Below are 20,738 nucleotides of genomic sequence, written 5' to 3' on the forward strand. Positions count from 1 at the left end.
AACAGCACCAACAGAGCTCTTCTATAGACAAGGAAAGCAATTTTAAACATTCCTGTCCCAGACTGGGGCCAGCAAGCTGCATGGCACAAAGGCACGGAAGGGGGCAGAGAACAGGTGAGGAGTGCAGCAATTGCAGCAGAAGGGGTGGTGGGAAACTGGGGAACCACAACTAGGGAAGAAAAAAGCAACCAGACAAACCATCACGCAACCAAGAAGTCACTTGGGAAGCACTTTTTATGGAAGAGCAGTACTCAGTATTACATGGCTCATCAAGAAGCCCTCTTATTTCTCCCCAAGACAAACACACTTGCTCTCTTCTCTGTATTATCCCCTTGGAAGAAGCAGACGTACACTTCACTGTTTACAACGCATTTGATAGGACAACCACTTTATTACAAAGAACAAACAATGCTTTGAAATAAGACTGATCAACTTTAATTGTACAAAATGTCAGTTTCCTTGTAGAGGTCATTAAGTAACAGGCTGTAAGACTAAGTTCACGTCAAATTCGCTATCCTGAAATATCAGATAACAACAGTAATACTTATTATATCTTCAGAATTTATGGCATGATCATGTGCTCTACTCCAAACTACATTCAAAAGATATTGCTATAATTACTTTGAAAACACAAAGTGTAGGTTATCGTTCACTCTATTTCCACTTCCACAAGAACCTTCTCAAGGTGAAGTTGTAGCAGTGCCTGCCGTAACCGGCACAACTGTCCTGCACCGACGGTCACATCACAACTGCCTTGGCAAGTTCAGCAAACCCAGACATTTCTACAACATGGGTACTGCCGCCTGATGGATTTCAGCTTGTTACAGGTCATTTAGTGACTTAGGAAATGAGTGGATAACACGGATTCTCAAGGAGCTGATGTCAACAGTCTTCCAAATGAATTTTAAATCAAACAATCAATATTTGTCTGATATCTAGTTGATAGGCAAACAGGTGAGATTTAGACATGTTCTAAATACAGTTCTAAAACAGACCACAAAGTGTATTTTACAGCATGTACCACAATTTCATTTTAAAGTAAAACTGCAAGGAATTGAAGATTTGCATATGATCACTATTCAACATCACCCAACTTGGACAAAGAAGAGAAAGTGACATCTGATGTCAAGTCAGTTGAAGAAAGCACACTTACAAGGAAATTATACTTTCATTGAAAACGCCACAGTTTTACCCTTTGGTAGTTGTGACATACCCACTGGAAAAGAAATTGTGCAAACCATGTGAAACCAAGTGCAAAAAAACTTCACCCAGACATACCCAACAGATTTTATTCTTAAATAACAACTCTACAATCACAGCTATCAACCAACAAAATCAAAGCCACAAGTGTTTTCTCTAAAGGCTTCTTTCACAGTACTAATAAGAAAAACCAAGTCATATTTTTCTAGTTAACAGCTCGTGTACAGTATTACTTTTAGTTATCAGACAGTATTGGTAGTGAGATCATACCTGATGAAATGGACCATTAAAACACAAGTATTTTAAAGCCAGTTAACTTCAGGAAAAATTCCTATACATTCATACTATAAACACTGTTTAAAGTGAATCTGGGATATCCGTCATTGTCATGATCACGGGATTCTTCTCTGGAGTAAAACCGTGTGTGTTACTCCCGTGCCACAATTAACACTATTATAGCAATTTATGGTCCCCAGCACTTTTTATATGCTATTATAGCATGTGATGCGTTGCAATAATTAAGGCTGTATCAGCACTTCTGTTACAACCCTGACTTTCAGGGTAGCTAAAACTTGGCTATAAAATCTGCTCTGGGATACTTGAGCTGTTAAATCTCTTAATATCTTAGCGATACTTCTCCCACCAAACCAGGCACATCAATTCATTTAGTTTATTTATTTACAAATGCTGTTAAGACAAATTTAACTGGCAGAGGCAAGTAATTCTACCTTGATGTATATTGTATTTTGGCATTCAGGGTAAAATTAAAGTGCAAAGTATAAACTTCATTGCACGGTAAAGAAATTTAGATTTTATTTTAAAATAAATCTTAGGTGCCTCAATCTATTCACCTAGTGACCTTGTCCAACTCAGCCATTTTCCTCTACACTTTGGTAAACATAGGTTTCTATATAGATACATAAATAGCATTTAAAATGTTTACCTTTATTTCACTACTGTGAACAAATTTTTCATCTAGCATAGGAATGGATCAACCTATTCCTAGAAGTAATGCTTGTTGAATTTATCAGCTAGCTAGTTAATGTAAAATGATGCATAGTAAAAGGGAGATACTGAACTTGATTGGTAGAATATACTGGTAAAGCAAACAAGCACTTAAGAAGATTAACTGGAATAAATATGTCGAAAGTTGCCATACGATATGTGCAAAATTGCTTACCATGTATTCTAAACTTTGGTTAAAGTTTTCAGATTGAAGTTTTACAGAAACGTTATGGAAGCAACACAAGTGATTACAAACACAGGAATGAGGTAAGTTATTATTAGTGCAAAAAGCAAGCATATGCTAAAAGCAAAGCATATGGATTTAAAAAAAAAAAAAAAAAAAAAGAGAATGAATCTCATGGAAGTTTTAATACAAGACCAGAAAGGTCTCTTGTAAACATTGGTATTTACAAGTTGAAGATTTGTACAACTACAAAAGGATAATTCTAAATATTAGTAGTGCATTTACAATGAATTTATGTTTGTTTTTTGTTTTGTAATAAGACAAATGACTAAGTATCTTTTTCCTTTTAAATTTTCAGGGGATATCTTTCAGGATTAAGATATTTGTTACAAATAGTAGAAAAATCATTTCTTTACAAAAAAAGTATATATTAAAATATTTATACATTTTAAGTTACTATATAATAACTGGAAATTTTTGCCTTGTACTCAGACACCACAATGAAGAATGTGGTATAAGAAACTGAAATCAAACAATTTGCTCATTTACCAAATCTTTTTGAGTTATTTATGCAAAATCTCTAGCAATCATGGGGACTCTACCTCAAACAGTACTGCATATGCCAATTTATTTTTTTTGTATTTGAAACTTTGTGTGTATATATATATATATATTTAATATTTTAACTATCGCTACCAAAAAGCTACTGGATAGAGTATGGTCCTCCACCCCACCATCTTCAGTATAGCTTCCATATGGTACTCATACCTGAGCAAGGCTCTGTAACGCTGATGTCTCAAACGTAAAAAAGGTTATATATTTTAAGATAAAAACAATGCAAAAATAAAATATTTGTAGCATTTACAAATAGTACAAGAGTTACATTAAACACTACATTCGAAACTTGAAATTTATTATCTTGATTCTACTTTGAGCTTGATGTTTTCATATCTGCAAAAAGAAGGAGACATTGTTAAACATTTCATAATTTAACTTGTGTACATGGTCAAATGCTGTCAAATAACTCCTGTTTCATAGTTCTGGGATATATAGCTCTAGGATCAGGGTTAAAACAGCACTAGAGTACTGAACAGTAGGAAGACAACTTCACTGTTGCTGCCCATCTCAGAAAACTACACTCAAAACAACCAGAGGTGTACTCAACAGTTCACTTTCAACTGCACCCTGTGGACCCCAGCGCAGGGACTGGCAGGACAGCCAAGCCCATCCAACAGCCCGCTACTCCCCGGAGGGTGGGAATTTCAAGTTGATCCATTCCCATCCCCAACTAATCATAAATTTGAGTGTAGGGATGAGATGACAAAACCCATTCCTACTAGCTCTAATACAGACTTTAAAGAGTACATTAAATCACAAAAACGCACTTTATGTCACTTTATGAAAAATTATTTCGATAAGGAAGGGGTAAAGACTGGGGAAAAAAGAACTACATTCCTGCATATAACAGGATTGCTTACTAAAAAAAAAACAGAAAACTCCTAAGCTGAAGTGAAGTCCAGGGAAATCAGAAGTTTACTGGCAGTTTATTATTTGAGAAACTAAGTGAGGTTCAATAACCAATGCTCAGTACTTGCTCATCTTTGCTCATGAACAAATCCCATCTCTCAACGTTATGCTAAAGTTAACAACCACCTTTTCCTAAAACTTCTACAAAGAACAAAGTGACATTTCACTGCTGAGAAAAGTGCACTGCTGAGACATGCGCCGCTGAGAAAAGTGCTGGTTGTAGAAGCACAATCAGCTATTTTCTCCGCCACAGCCCACTTAAATGCTGTGTCTGACACTGACTTTACCTTGAAGCCATCGAACTTGTGTGGCCGGTCCATATCCCCTCTCATTCTTGGCAGAAATCCTGAACACTATAGCAGGTCGTGAAGTGTAATCAACGTGAGCATTTGAAAGCTGGGCAGCTGTCACTATACAAGATGTCTTAAGCCCACAGTATATTCTCATAAATACAAGCTGATTTGGATTTTCCTGTAACTGTGTGGAACGGATTGCTAAGTAGGCAGAATATTCCAAAATATTTCCAGAAGGTGAAGCTGGAGGCTCCCAAGAAAGATGAATACAGTCTACGCTCTGAAGAAGAAGAGAAAAATATGATACTATTCAGCTAACCATTAGACACTCAACTATATATAATACAAACAGTTATAAATAAATAAAAACCTAAGGCGCATCTTAAACTTCTCACCTATTCTGTTATTCTTTATTCTAAAATTAACCTTTTGTTTCTTTCTTCTGGTACTAATGCAGAATCAACACAGATGCCAAAGGATATTTTGGAAAATAAGAATGCTTATTTTCTGATCCATTCTTTCAAAAAAGAATGACTTCTAAATACAGGTTTATTTATATGTGTGGATGTACCAAATTTTCACTAGTAAAAAAGACAGTATGTCAGGCAAGCTGAAACACTAGACAATAAAACACATCTACCATTAAAACAAGTTACAAACCCCAGAAAAACAAAGAAAATCCCCAAGTATTTTTAAGGTGGAATTCGTTGGGTTACGGGTTTGTAAAAAGTTATCTGTTTGAAAGTTAGCAGTTTTAAGAGATGAAAACACATGTTAGCTTATCAAATCATTACCCAGAATTGCCCTTTGATTTTACCAACATCACTGTTGTTTTATGCAAAAAGACTAAAACCTAATCATCCTTTGGAGGCAAATTTTGTTTTAAACATGGTAAACCCCTATAAAATTAAGAATGCAGGAAAAGAAAACAATGGGAAAAGTATCAGACAATTGAGATGTATCTTGCAACATAATCATTATGTTTTAAAATATTTTTATCAAACTTCTTAAAGAATATTATGTTGAGCAGAAGTCACTGACTAAACATTTGACACTATTCAACACTTATTTTTTCACTTAAAAAAAAAAAAAAAGCCAAAACAAGCCAAAAACAAGAGTTCCATGACTAAGTTTGTGAACAGAATTTTATGCATCAGAACAAGAACTATTTACATTTCTCACCTTGGTGATTTTGACTGTTGAAGGAGCTCCGGGAAAACCTGGAATACAAGTCTTGAATTCACTGACTTTACTGAAAGGCCCAACACCACAGCCATTAATTGCAGCGACTCTGAACCTGTACACTGTCCCTGGAAAAAGATCCTGTTTCTTAAGTAATCTGTAGTCTGGTACATTTGCATTTTCCAGCTGAAAATAAAGCAATGTTTGTGTTACTTTTAAAAGTATTCTAAACAGAATTAGCCTAAAAAAAAAAAAAAAAAGACATGAGGTGGGTAGCAATAAACTGAGATTGTTAAGTTTAATTGAAACCCAAACCTGATCTAGTGCTTTTGTATTTGAATCTGAAAGTTTCTGACTGAGGCACTAGCCTGCCTCAGAACAACTCCTCCAAGAACAATTCCCTCTCCCCAAATAACATGAAAACCCCAGACATTTAAATTGAACTACAGTTCTTGTTTAGATTTACTTTGGAAAGTAAAAATAAAGTAGCATTTCTAACTGTACAGCTTATTACTTAATTACTATACTCCTCTGTCCTCAGAAATATATTTATTTGAAAATTACTTATTCCTACAGTTAAGAGTTGCAACTTATGAATAGGTAACTTAAATGTTTTTAAAGAGAAGCAGACTCAGTAAGTTAGTAACAAACAAGTTTCTGAAACATCAGGTGCTACTCTATTTCCTTGCTTAACACATGCATTGATACATCTTTGAAGCTTCCTATTGAACTATTTTCCTCTTGAATAATGTGTAACAAATCACAATATAAACACTGTAAAATATACTATATATACTCTTTAAAACTGGTATGTGGAATATCTATAATGAAGTGTTTTCAAAAAAAACGTTCTGTTCTTTTGTGTTTTAAGAAAATCTGTTGGGGTAAGACAGCACCTTGAATACCTTCATCTACTCTAACACTAACAATCTACTCAAACACCAACACAACAGCTTTTGTCTAACCCGTGGTTAAGACTGAAACCTGTTCTCCATGAAACCCCCTCTTACTAAAAACATCTAAGTTCTAACAAGGTTTAAAAACCATCACTATCAACAAAAAGTCCATGTGCCTGAAGCTTGTTCTACTCTTTGTTTGTGAAGGTTTCTTTTTTTATACAATCAGTCCTATAAATACATTCTTGAAAAGATAGGTACCTTATATAACAGGACAGCATAGTCCGTATTTACAGAAGTACAGAGAAGACTGAGAGGTTTGGAGAGTGCTCAGGTTGCCTATTAATACACACATATGCAGCAGAGGTTAAAATCTATCCATGAGTTTTATTTTCTCTTACATGTCCCATCTGCCAGTAAGATACGTAAGCTGCTTACTAACAGGTAAAGTGCTACAGGTAAGGCAGAGACCTGTTCTGGCAGAAGGAAAGCATGGCTAAGTAAATACTTAGCCATTTGCTGACAGACAGGTTCCATACAAGGAAGCAAATGCTGATTTCTGAGTTTTGAAATCAACTCCTGTATCTTTTAAAGAGAAGCAGCCTCCTGGCTGTAGGTATTTCTGCCCATTTAAGTGACATACAGCCATCAGTTTTGTTTCTAGTCCACTTGGACATCATTAATCTACACTTTCACTACCAAGACTACAAAGGCTTTGCAGATTACTGGTGTATAGTGTTTTCCCATACAAACTTCCATATTTAACAACGTTATTTTATAGAAAAAGAATTCAAAAGCCACTACTCTTCTACATCTAGTCTTTTTAAACATTCTGGACTGTTACTAATATCTTTAAAAATGTATCCTTGAGACAGGGAGGAAACTGACTGAAATATTTCAGTACTGTATGAAAATAATATATTTCAAAGTTCTTTATTTTTAAGAGTTTTTATTGTTATGAAATGTCATGAAGCTGAAAATTCCTTCCTAAGGCTACAAATAGAAATACGGAAAGAATTAGTGATGGTACAATAAGATGTTCCATATAACTATACAAAAAACAACAGGAAAAAAATGTATCTGGTTTAGGAAATAGTAAAAAAAAAAAAAAAAAAAAGCCAAATATGTCAGGAACTTTGATCTTAAAACTCCTATAAGCACCAGTTTGTATCACAAAGTCCCACATTTTGTCATTAAACATATGAACGAACACTGGATTCCAAAACACCTGTGTGCAAGGTCTGTCAGAGAAAAATTAGCAGCTACCTTGTTGGAGTTGCTCAGTGTTTCCTCTGGCAGCAAGTAGAACTGGTTCACTGTAGCACTGTTGTTCTTAAAAATTCCAACATCATACCACTGCCGGTCTCTTGTTTTCACCGGTGCCATCTGTCTTTGTGGAGTTTTCTAGTATTTGAAGAACACGTTATGTAGACCATCCATACACTTTAATGTAATATAAAAAACACATTTCAAGACTCTAGTGTATGTGCAGGAGAATCCCCTTTCATACCAGTAAATGACTTCCTTATACTTTAAGTGAATGTGCATCTGTTACTGAAATACTGTTCAAAACCAACTGGTTCTCAAGTATTTAGATTCAGTCATCATTTAGAAAATATGAAAGCTGTAGATGGGACGTCATCTCTGACATCCTAGTTTAAACGGGAAGGGGAAGAAGTTTACAGCTGTAGAACTAGGTGTGTGTAGCAGCCAGCAGTTGTGAGTTAATTTTGCTCAGAGGCCAGGAAGAACACTGCAATGTGGTTGTACACCAGCAGGTCCACCTGGGATTCTGCTGCATCTCAGCCCCAAACATACTCCCTTGAAAGCAGCTACTAAATTCACTTGCATCTCAGATCACGGCCTCCACTGTGGCATGGGGCAATGGTTGTGGAGGGCATGAGAACTATTCCTGACTGGCCCAGAAAGACAAGCTGCCTTTCTTGCTTGTCTCCAGGCACCAAGGAGGGTGCTCGCAGTGCTGCCCAGCGCAGACGGATGATGTTCCTGCTAGCATGGAAGAGGGGCAGGAGTGGCAGCTGCTATTGGCAAAAGCACCCCAACCCTTCAGTAGCAGCTGCTTCTTCCCACCCTTAGCTCCACTCTTTTGGTGGCACCTTGGTTTTGTGTATTAAGTTGTAAGCAGGTGAAATAGGAGGCATTTACTTTTTTTCAGGCAGTATTTACAGCTTGCATAGCCAGTCCCCATCTCCTCTAGGGAAAAACATCAAGATGTCAGTTCAGTTATGTTTCAAACCTACAGATCAGCAGCTAACACTATATCTGATCTAATACATATTTTAAATTCACTTGTGCAGACAGAAAAACATTTTACATTTGCACATTATACAGCAGAAAGACCGCTCCACTGTGCCAGTCAATAAAAATGATTCAACAGCTGAAACACATACTTGGAGCTCCACCTGAATACACAACTGCTACTTAGATTCAAATCTAACCCGCACAATGAAATTAGTTCACAACAGAAAATGTTTACCCTGTATTATTCACTTCAAGCCCTAAATATACCTTGCTTCTCTTTCAAAGAGATACAATTAAAGAAAAACAGAAGAGCCCTTAAAACTAACCAACAGAGCAACAGAACTTAATTATACTTATGCAGACTTACAGAGGAGTGTGAATCATTTGTCTGTCCAGTATTGACCCTTGTTGAAGGCATGATATAAGCAGTTTCAGCAGCTAGAAACAAAAAATTACACTTAAGTTTGTTTGTTTGTTTTAACAAATTAAGCTTTATACACAAAGTCCACATAATATAAAAGCTGACCTCAATAGTCATTTACAAGTGTTTGCTGCAAATGTCTCAAAGCTCTTTTGCATGCAGTTTTATTTGTAACATGAACGACTAATTTTGGTTCGCTTTATATTCAGAGAACAATTATAAGAGCCTGGCACTGCAGACAGCTACAGATAATAGAGACAGGACTCAGAAAATACTAAAATACGACAGAATTATGAAGTCAGTGCGAAATATTTGTGAACAAGTAATAAATATCAGATTGAGGCGCATACTGATGACACAGTATGAATTGCCTAAGGATGAAATCTTAATACACTGCTTCAGAAATAAATACAGTTTGAATTCTGAATAAGAGCAATTAATCTTTAAACAAACCTAACAAATGGGAAAAGAACATTTACTAAATTTAAAATTGAATCTTAAAAGAAAAAAAAACAAAGCACATGAAAAACTAAAGGGAATATTAGTATTCTATACTTGTGTTTGTTTTTAAAAAAACAATACTCTTCGGTAAAAATTACACTACTTGTATTCAGTAAGAGAATACTTCAGCTAACACTCAAAAGAAAAGCAAGCACAGCCTGTTGATTTTCATGAAAAACAGAATTGGAAAAGCGTTTATGTTTAGTTTTTGTATTGGTGCTTGTTTTATTTACTTCAAGCATACTGTGAAGAGGTCACCACCTTCGGCTAGTGGTGAGCTAGCCACAGCCACATAAGCTGGCCACACTTGTTACAGGGGTCAATTGTTTAAAATCAAAACCATGTAAGGTTATTATCCGTAGACTTTTGCTGATGAAAAAAGCAGACAATCACTGAATGAAAGCAAATATCCTACAGGCAACAAAACTGGCTGCCACTGCTGTTTAAAAAACAGGCTTCTGCATAAACGAAGATTTAAAAGATTTTTCACTTACAGGAAACAGTTGTTTACAAGAATATAAAAGGAATATCCTGATTTTAAAAGATGTGTAAATCATAGCAGAGATCATTCAGGCTGCCCAAGGTCCTCCATGGCCCAAAGCCCTATCTCAATCCCAGGTACTAGCCAAGATGGGAATCCCACCACACTACAGGAACTCTGATGGCCTTAGATATATATGGCTCAAAATACAGTATGTGAAACACATTTCAAACCTTCAGATTTTGAATTGAATGTTGTTAGTGAAGTTTCATCTTTAACAACTGCCCCATTTGTACTTGATGATTCAGTTTTAACAGCCTGCTGGGTTACCATAGTTTGTGTGCTGGAGACAGTACTGGATACAGAAGCATCAGGCATTACAGTTCTTTTGTCCAAGTCATGTAATTCACCTACATTTGCTGAAGTCTGAGGACCTTAGAAGAAGAAAATATTAACCAGAATTCAGTACTGATGACACCTAACAAGTCTCAACTTGATCTAATGGCTTTAGTTTCACATAAAAACAGATATTAGCTCAGGCTTAGACTAAAATAGATCAGATTATATGCATTGCTAACACTTTCTTTATGTAACTAGCTTAATAAGAACTTGTCTGGATAGTCATAACCAAATACATGTTAGCAGTTGTATTCAAATAGCAATTTCATTTGTGCTAGATGTATTCTGTATCTATCCTTTCTTAACCAAATTGGGGGAAAAAAAGTATTCACACAAATGAATATCACAGCTTCATAACAAGCAATTTCATATTAGCATCAGTGGAAGTCTATTTCTTGCTCAGCACTAAGATCCCAAACTTCCACACAATAATTAAAACACACTGCAAAGAAAATGAAAAATGTAACACCACATAAATTACGTAGAAGTCAAAAATAAACAGATCAGGTGCGTGGGCCTGGATTCACCCCGATGAACTTTCAGTGAAGTGCCTATATCAGTAACCAGTCAGTTTCTTTTTCCTCTGTAGCCAGAGAAAAACATGCTCCTTTCTACATCATCTACAATTTTAAATAGGCTAGTAACTTTTCATTACTAACAGGCAGGAAAGTACTATCAAAGGAGCCTTGAGTTACTATAACCTTACCTAGTACAATAGATCTGGTACTGTCCATCTGGTCTTTGATGTTAAGAAGGGCTATTTATTTAAACAGACACATTTGCCATCATAATATTGAATATATTAAGAATTTTCTCTTGTGATACTTAAAACAGCTTAGGATTTCCTTTTTACATTAATTACATATAGTAGTAACTAGCACAAGGATTTTTTAAAATGCATCTAAAATAATTATAAATTGCAAAACAGAAATAATCTTATTTTGTGTTTGAGATGACTTTTCAATTCTCACTTTTAAAATAATTTTTATTCTATAGATATCTTACTTGAAGTACAACCAGGCAAAAGAGAAGGGGCATTTGATTCTTTGAATCCTGTTGCATCTGCATGGTTTTTCATAGTCTCCTGTGTAATCTTGTTCTCAGGTGCTGCAACCTTTTCTTTTCCCTCTATTTTTAATAATGAGTTGGATGGAAGGGAAACTTGGACCTAAACATTAACAAATAAGTTCTTTCGGTTAACTGTGAAGTTTGTAAATTTCAGTCGCAAACATGGCATGAAAACGCTTGCTCAAAACCAAAAAAAATCCTCTGACCAATCCCCCAGCACTTTAAAATACAACAAGCAACCAACCTCACAATCCACATTATTCTAGCCATCATAAAACAAAGACTGAAACTAAGTTAACTTGGAAATGTCTCTGTCCCACGCTACATTTTATCTGAGTGAGCTCACATTCTTATCACACAGAAGCTCATTAATGCATACATTTAGCCTACTGGGGTGGGGAGACAGGGGTTGGGATAGGCAGGGGGCAAAATCGCAATTAAAGAGGCTTTCAACCACTGATTTCCTGGCACATATCTAAGATATTTCTACTGTTAGTAAAATTCACAGTGCTTCCACGTGTGTTTTCTGCAAGAACACATTATGAATTCCATACAGATCTAAGGGCTTACACAGTTAAGAAAAGGTCTACATTATTAAAAATGGGATCCTTTAGCCAGAGTTTTTCCTCTCAGTTTCTTTGTTATTGGCAAAGCAGTGGAACATGCACAACTGCACAGCCAGAATACGTAATAATTGGGTTTATACCGCAGTAGAAACTGCTAAACAGAGCAGCATGAAAACCTAAACTAAGAAGGAACATGCATTATCCTTTTTGCTTCCCACATGAATTTCACCAACATTTTGAGGGTGACAAGTGTTTCTCCTGTTATCAGGCTCCCAGTTAGTTTTCTGGAAGCCAACACAGTTGCAGTTTGCTCTCTGTATTACCAGAAAGAGGACTTTAAAGACTGTGTCAATCATCAAAATAAGAAGGATGTAAAAAAGCATAGACAACCACTTCAGCAGGTGTCTGTTGTTGTTTGATTTGGGAACTTCCTAAGGTCTAAGAAATAGGTAGGGACTTCAAAAACTGAGAAAGTGTTTTGGCAGTTCTCTTGCTTCCCACACTACTTTGCCACTTAAGCGTTTTTCTGTTCACACTTACATTATTAGGAATGACATTATTTGCTTGGCTGGGATGATCCACCTTCAGTTCTGGACAAGGGACACTAGTCAATGATTGTGGAGTTTGATGTAGAGAAGAGCCACCTTTCAGGTAAACAAAAACAAATCACAATCAGTTACATAAAACAGTATTAATGGGTGGAATCTATTCCAGTAAGCACGAGGGAGACATGAGGTTGCCTGAAGAATGACTTGGTTGTTAGACTGAAATGAAACTAAATGGCCAAACAGTCAATTAAAATCCCTTCCTCCTGTCCCCTTTCTCAAATCATGCCCAGTACTACACAAATATCTCCAGCATTCAGATAGCCAGAACTGACAAGAGGCAGGTTAAAGCTGAATTTTCCATAATTACGCTGAACAGATTTTGGAAATATCAAAGAAATAGGGTATATCTCTCTGAGTCATCTTATTTAAAACAAACAAACAACTCAATTATTTACTCAAATCTCTACTCTGCCTTTGCACAAGCATTAGTGTAACGTGATCTGGCTACTACCTTGTGAACTCAGCATGGATGTCTCTGGAGCCCCAGTGCCAGGTATTCCAGCCGCTGATGGCACTGGTGAATCAGCATGTAATTGAAGAAGATAGCCTTCAACGGTAGGTACTTCATCCCATTTCACTTGAAAGGAGTTGGTTGTAGCTTTAATCAGCTGTACCTGTGATGGTGCTGGAGGTTTCTCTACAAGAAACCAATAAAATACAGGTGCCATATTTGAAATTGCCCCCTTTTAACAGCTTAAGAAATATCTACATAAAGCAAGCAAAATCAATAGCTCCCTTTTCACTTATGTATAATATGCACCAAATTCAACAAGAAACATTGTCAAGTGTGCCAAATCGAGCACAGAATTATAAACTGACATTCTGAAGTGTTCAAAAACGCTGAATGTTTGATGCCTTTTCTTAGGGTTTTAATGGCTCTTCTGCTGCTGGTATGTCTTTGTGTTGTATATCCATCATCATAGACATTACAGTATGAAAGATCATTTTCCTGTCCTAAAAGGCTATGTGTAGCTCTTTGGCTCCTAAAGCTTTACATGCTCCTAGAAGGAATTCACAGAAGACTGAACTTCCTTTTTGCTTGCTCTCTCTAGCTGAAGTGAACTTTCCCTCAAACTTCTGCACAGGCTGAAGCCCAGGCACGATTCAATGCCAATGACCTGCTCTCCTCGCTTGCCCTGATGCCTGACTAGGTTGCACTCTCAAGTACATCTCTCTCCTGCTACTCCTTTACTTCTAACCTTTCTAAGGGGAGGGGAAAAAAGAAAGACAAAAAGAAAAAAGAAAAAATCTCCACTGCCCCAGATGTTTCACATTCCCCAATAACCATTCTAACACTTCTGCTTGAGCAAACAACTCCCTCCTGAAAGTGCTATTCTAGTTTCCTCACTCCTGATACCATCTCTGTGTCCTGCTAACAAACAAATATCCATCCTGTCAACTACTAATGAGTGATTAATACTCCCAAAATCCCCTACATCCCAGAACAATTTGGTCCTTTCTCTGATTCAACAGTATCTTTTTTCAGTCCAGGAGATGAGGAAGCAGCAGCAGCAGCAATGATCCCAAGAGAAGGAGGGGGTTGGTTAAAAAAAAATAAAAGGTAAGTAGTAGCAGAAGAGATCACTCTATAGAGAGGCCAGGAACTTTCAGTTTAGGTAAAACACCCTTTAGCACCTTTTATCTACCAACTATGGCATGCAATACAGAATCTAGCCACAAAGTTCTTTCAGGGGCTTTAAACATGCCTTTCTATTTTTTTCCATTTGAATTACAGCTGTAGTCTTCAAACAATCAACAGCGAAGCATGGCTTATTTTAATAAGCTTTAAAATTTAAAACACTTTAGTGCTTGCTAGAGCTTCTGAGCATTGATGATGCCAGCTTCCTATATATTAATAAAATATGGAACATATTTCTCATTTATTTCTGACTCACCAGTATCAAGGTACCAAAGATCTTTGCAGCAAACTTGATTGTTCCAAGCTTTTCTGTAACCATCTCTACCACTCCAGATATACAGACGAGTGCCAACCGCTACCGCACAGTGTCCTGCTCTTGGCCCTGGTAACAAGTTACTTTTGTCTTCCTGGCAATCTGAGATCAGACCTATCCATTCTGTGGTATCTAGTAAATGAAACTCAAAAACTTTAGTTTCTAGATGGATTTCAAAGCATGCAATACAGGTGTTAATACACTTAACTGCTCAGAGAAAATTAAAATAAATCACGTCTGTTTTTATGATGACCGCATTGGATTTTTTGATATTACAAACAGAAGGTCACTTTCCAATTCATTTGTAAGATACGTTCAGTTGATTCAGGATCAGTTTTCTGACCTCTGGTCGCCCATCTCAAATGAACAGAAGATCAGAAATTGAGGATTAAGGGACAGTTCAATCACAATTTAGAAAAAAAATGATTTTATGATCTTTCTTGTGTCCTACTATAAATGAAGAAGTGCTATCTATATTACCTAGTATTAAAAGTTGGATGAACAAAGATTTGCACCAGCAAACTTGCTGAATTACCAAAGAAAAAAAACACTTCTTAAGAAATATGAAAAAAGAAGGTATCTTCTGCAATCACCTATGCTTACAGCTTTCTATCTTAAAATTTATCTCAGGGTCTTTAGAATATTTAATCTACTCCATTAAGAAAGGATTAATTCAAAATGCCCACTCCAAGACAGAGAGAAACACTGACCCAAATTAAGATAACAAAATGAACCGGTACATTTCCATTCACCATCATGAGCAGAAATTTCACCTCCTGCTGACTGTGGAACCCATCCACCAAAAACATACATTCTGAAATATAGGAAAAGAGGGAAGAGGGAAGAAGAAAAGAAAAGTGAATTAACATTTCCAGACCTGCTGCATGTGCTCTCTCAAACTAGGACAAAACAGAAAATTTCCAGTGCTTTACAGTTCTTATTTAAATCAGATTTTGTGTCTTGCTGCAGACGTCTACCTTCTGGAAATTTTGAGTAAGTTAACCAATTAAAAATAAATAAAATCTCAAACAACTCCCCAGAAACAGAAGTTAATACTGTGATCCTTTTACAAACCACCAACCTGCTAATACTCTCCAGAAGTTGTGTGTTTACATGGAATTTCTATAGTCCTTTACTGTAGACCTCTCAATAAATCATTCTAAAGTTAGAAGACAGGTACCTAAGTCAGATATCAAAACCTGAAACCATAATGCAGGCTACAACCTAATAACATTATATATATAAAAAATGCTAAGCTCCTGTCTCAGGAAACAGTTTCTCACTTCTTCCCCACCCCCTGCCTCTTTCTCCTCACCCTGACTTGCAAACAGATAAAATGTACTGAAATCCATTTTGTCAGTGCTATCTGCCAAAACAAGTCATGCTGGCAAGAAGCAAAGAACTGAAGAACAGATTACAGAAAAACTGGTCCACAAAAATACAGAACAGCTTTGCCTAGACCTGAACTCTACTCTTTGGGTCAGTTTATTTGTGTACCTATTTCCCTGTCGCAGATTCAGAGGCACCAAAGTTGGCTCCTGACAGAGCCAGCTCAGGTCCAGCTGATACTGCCCCTGGCTGCACAAAGATGCATAAAGGAGCTTGGAAAACTACTTGTGGGTTGGGCAGATCATCCCGCTGCATGGAAACACTGACGGTTTGTGAACTCTAAATTAAAACCAGTACTTTTTAATTTCCGCAGAGATAGGGTAATAGAAGTAGAAAAGCACTCTACAGGGCTGATGGTTTATACTGAGTAGTAGTGGATAAGCATCATCGTTCTCCTACTACGTGTACCTTTCTATAGTTGAGCTTTTAACAACAGACATACTTGTTTCCTATTACATTGGCCGTATGGAGACTGCGAGGAAGCGGAACTGTCCCTTTAGTTTCTGGTCTTGACCAGGTCATGGTTTCTAAAAGAAAAAGAAGAAAAATCTTCAATCAACTTATTACCGTGAATTTCTCAACTTAGGTTTTAGGGATGTACCTCTAACATTCAACAAACCAAAATTTCAGCTTTTTAAGATGGACACTTTAAAAAAGAAAGTGCAGTAAAATCCATAAACAATTAGTCAGAATTTTCTATCAGTTTTCCAAAAGGATATATTAAGCTCATTTTTTAATGATTATTCAACTCTGTTATCACAGTGACATTCTTTAATGCAGCCAAAGAAAACAAACAATCTCACAGCATAACCCAAATCCTTAAGGATGAGGATAATAAATGCAAAAATAGATGCTGTATGCATCTCATTCCAAAAATTACAGAAGATTAATGCCATGGTTTAAGTCCCAATAACATCTGCACTACAGCATGCCATTAATCCTCACATACTTTAAATTTTCCTCATTGCCACTGAAGCCCCTGAACTGACTTCTACTGGCAGATGAACTCACCTATGTCAAGTTCCCAGAGATCGTTAAGCCGACAGCCACACATCCCTCCGAAAATATACATCTTTGGACTTCCCAAATCTTTTCTGCAGTATACAATGGCGGTGTGAGATTCTCGGGGAGATGGCAAGATACCTTTTGTCACAGGAATACTCCAGCCAACAACTCCAGAACCATGCTGCAGCTCCAGTTCATAGAAATCATTTAAATATCTAGGGTATTATTGACACAGTATGAAAAATGTGTTTAAAAACATGATTTAAGTGAGTTTTAAATCCTGACTGCTTACAAGCATTACAACTTCTGCCTTGGAAGAGCAGAGAACTTTAAAATCCCAAAACATTTGGTGGCATTATGGACAGTATCAAAACTCAATGGATTTAAAACAGTAACTAACTATTATAACTTGTTGCCTCTAAGGAAGGCACACCATAATTACATCATACTTCATACACTATAGTTCATGAAAGAAACATTCAAAACTGGTAAACAACGTTCTTAGCAGAAATTACCACATATGGATAAAGCTGGAGTAGACTGTAAAGCTGTAGGAAATGCACTATGACATAGGACCTTAAAGAATTTCTGCAACTCTAAGGTAACAAAGGTGAAAAGGAGCTGGTTCTTTAGGCTGGCCAAGAGACGATTAGCCATGTGTTGATTAATCTATTGGCATGTTAATTTTAGATGACTTGAATCTTGGCATTCATGCTGAATACCTCATTTAATGAGCTTCAGATTGCCAGTTTGTAGCTCAGGGGATATAAGCACTCAACTGCAGGTGAGCATGGTATAAAATTTCACCGTTATAGTTCTGTTTGCTTATATTAAAGGCAACTGCAACTGTTACTTTAAAAAATTTCCAGATTGTTTTCCAGAGCATTGTAGAAGGAACTTCCATTGTGAATTCCCTGATGACTCATGAGACTGTGCTTCTTTAAGTAAACCTCACAAGCTCACATTCTTAAAAACATCCCCCAAAGTATTAAGGAAGAAAACCAAACCCTATTCAGTTTTCCCTCCAAAGGTGTCAGAGCTTTCAGTCTGTGTTCCATAAAATGGGATTAGCGGAAAAAATATTTAAGTTTCTTTGCATGCAACACCATCCATCTCACAACCAACCCAAATGCGGGTAGTCAGCAAGCATGACAGCCTCCCTAGAATGTTCACCTTCTAAACTGCTGCATCTAATCATTTATTTTTAAAAAGACATTGAATTCAAACCAAAATAGCATACCTGGGAACATTATTATTTGAATCCTCACTCTCATTTGCCAGGCCACCAAATAAATAGCACTTGTTACCATATAAAGAAAAGCTGTGGCCAAGCCGAGGACAAGGTGGTGATCCAGTGGAAGGAGCTTGAGGTTTTACTTTTTTCCAGAGCCATCGACTTGCCTTAAAGACAAGAAATACATCCTGAGAAATATCTTCATTTATATTTGTTCATAGTCAATGAATTCAAATAATAGGAACACTCCTGGTATATTCTATGAATGATTTTTAAAGAGCACTTGGCTTTTCTTAGGGCATACATTAACAGGGATACATAAAAGCTAACCTTCATAAAACATTAAATATTTTATACTTTGATTAGATGGAAGTCTTTTTTTCAAAGTTATTTATATTTCCTCCATCTTCAGAGTCTATTTAAAGAGTTTATTTTTCTTTGAGCAAAGCATCTAACTGCACTCTGCAGTTGGTAATATAAAATGTTTTTTTCCTAAATAAATAAACAAACTAGTCCTCAGAACTGGAACATTTTCATACGTTTCCTACCTGTAATTCATATAAATCATTACTGTATCTTCCATATTCAACCATTCCTCCAAAAACTAATATTCTGGTACCATCACAAACAAATCCGTGCGCTGCACAGCCCGGAGGAATATCTCCCCTTACAGCAGGAAGGAACCATTGATTTGTAGCTACAAGTAAAAAAAAGAAAAAAGAAATAAAAAAACACTGAGAAGGGAAGTATATTTTTAAACACCTCTACTTTCTAAAGAACTACCTTTTAACTGTCGATGACCATGAATGGGCTGCTTAATACTACGTTTTTAAAATAAAAAATCAGTTTAATCCAATTTAAGACATTAGAACAAATACACACACCTCTACCAAACCGATGTTATTCAATATATAAATGAGCACGAGGTCACAGTAAGTCAGTTACCAAAAGCTGTTCAGCAATTTAATAGACTTCACGAAAAAAAAAGTGGCACTCGGAGAGTGTTAGTCCTAGAAACAGAATTACTATAGCTGCAGCAGCAGCATGGCAGTGCGCCTGGACTTAATAGCCCTATTGAAAAACTAATTACACTATTTTGGGATGTTAATATCTACAGAGTACTGCACTGATACATGGGAAAGGAGAGACAAGAATAGCAACTGAGACTGTCTGGTACCATAGCATATTGTTGTTCAAAGTGTTTTGGAACTCCAAGAGATAGCTGTCTCCTTTTTCTAAGCTTTTTTCATGAATAAGAAGAGGAAACGCGTGAAATTAAAAGCTTCCAGAGAACACTGCTGTAGGGGATTAAGAGGTCCTCAGTGTGTCATCACGCTCAGAGCAGGAATAATGGGTGCCATCCCACACTCGGCCACCCCAGGTGACAGCCCTACACCTGAGCCCTGAGGAGAGAGGTCAGATTGAGCCAAACCCGTGTCTGGGGGCCGGAATGGCTGAGTCACGAGCAGTCCTTTCTGTCACTGCTGCAAAGGGGCAAACACCTTTGGAATCTGGGCAGGAAAATAAATGAAGTGGCATTAAGACTCGCTTAGAAGACATCTGCCACAATTGTTGTTCTAGAAGACAGTGTAACCGCTTTATCTGAAAGCTTTATTCAGGTTACTTGTCGTAATGGCGAGGTTAAGAGATTGCAGCTTTCTGAAATGTGTCATCTTTAAGCTCTCACAGAATAATCCGCTTGGAAGAACTCTTAACACTATGCATTTTCCTCGTAATGAACTATATCCAGAACATTTCCACCCTCACGGATCCTACCTCCAAACAAAAAAAATAAATAGAAAGCCATTCAGCCAAAATCCTATAACCTTTTTGGAGTGTGGGGGGCTACTTTTGAACGATTTTTAGCGGTCGGTGAGCTGTAAGGACGGCTGACATGCTCTGAACTTTCACGCCTGGGGTGCATTTCACCTCAGGCCGAAAGCTGAGGCAGTTTCCTGCTGTCGGCAGCCTCCCAGCCCTCCATCGCGCCCAGCCGGGGCCCCTCAGCCCTCAGCGAGGGCAGCGGCCGTTGGCGGCTTCCCGCCCCCACGGGCTGCGGGGGGCGGCCGCCAGAGGGGGACCTGGGCACGGCGCGGGCATCGCCCAGCGGGGGAAACCCCAAACGGGGAGGGGACGAGGAGAGCTCGGGGCGAGCCCGGGGGGCGACGAGGAGGAGGAGGAGGAGGAGGAGGAGGAGGAGGAGGAGGAGGAGGAGGAGGAGGAGGAGGAGGAGGAGGAAGGAGGAGGCCCCCAGGGACATGGCGGCAGCGCCACCGCCCTCTCCCCACCGCCGCCCCCCGCTCCCCTGCCGCCCCGCCCCGCGCCCCGCACCCGTGTTGTAGACGTGCAGCTCGTCGGCGATGCCCTCGTTGCCGCCGCCGAAGATGATGACCAGCTCGCGGATGGCGACGGCGCGGTGCCCGTGGCGGGAGCGCGGCACCGGCCCCGTGAAGGAAGACACCCGCCTCCAGCTCAGCCCAGCGGCGGCCGCCGCCATCTTCCCGCCGCTCCCACAATGCCCCGCGCCGGCGGGCCGGGCCGCAGGGGAGGGGGTGATGGCGGCGG

At 38.0% G+C, this 20,738-nt stretch overlaps 1 protein-coding gene across 2 annotated transcripts; it reads right to left on the reverse strand.

Moving 5' to 3' along the window:
* Positions 1-360: 360 nt before the first annotated feature.
* On the reverse strand, positions 361-20,722 carry HCFC2 (host cell factor C2). Of its 2 annotated transcripts, XM_027449444.3 has the most exons (16): positions 20,505-20,722; positions 18,722-18,870; positions 18,180-18,340; positions 16,946-17,154; positions 16,377-16,461; positions 15,256-15,359; positions 14,489-14,677; positions 13,045-13,230; positions 12,526-12,629; positions 11,357-11,519; positions 10,186-10,386; positions 8,917-8,987; positions 7,554-7,691; positions 5,392-5,577; positions 4,204-4,489; positions 361-3,340 (listed from the first exon to the last, which is right to left on the reverse strand). In XM_027449444.3, the coding sequence occupies exons 1-16, from the start codon at positions 20,668-20,670 to the stop codon at positions 3,315-3,317; spliced, it is 2,424 nt and encodes an 807-aa protein (XP_027305245.1). In that variant the 5' UTR covers positions 20,671-20,722; the 3' UTR covers positions 361-3,314. The 2 variants fall into 2 exon arrangements, with proteins under 2 accessions (XP_027305245.1, XP_027305239.1); XM_027449438.3 differs by lacking the exon at positions 361-3,340 and having other exon boundaries at positions 3,356-4,489.
* Between the last annotated feature and the right edge of the window lie 16 nt (positions 20,723-20,738).

The sequence above is a fragment of the Anas platyrhynchos genome, chromosome 1, assembly GCF_047663525.1.
Source record: "Anas platyrhynchos isolate ZD024472 breed Pekin duck chromosome 1, IASCAAS_PekinDuck_T2T, whole genome shotgun sequence".
Lineage (NCBI taxonomy): Eukaryota > Metazoa > Chordata > Aves > Anseriformes > Anatidae > Anas > Anas platyrhynchos.

What these genes read in the sequence shown, in the direction of transcription:
- HCFC2 (XM_027449438.3), bottom strand. Translation starts at nt 20,670, where the DNA reads ATGGCGGCGGCCGCCGCTGGGCTGAGCTGGAGGCGGGTGTCTTCCTTC. An exon ending in ATCCATGCTGAGTTCACAAG is followed by an intron (nt 12,630 to 13,044) that starts GTAGTAGCCAGA and finishes TTTACCTGAAAG; the next exon opens with GTGGCTCTTCTCTACATCAA. An exon ending in CACTGAGCAACTCCAACAAG is followed by an intron (nt 5,578 to 7,553) that starts GTAGCTGCTAAT and finishes CTTTATTTTCAG; the next exon opens with CTGGAAAATGCAAATGTACC.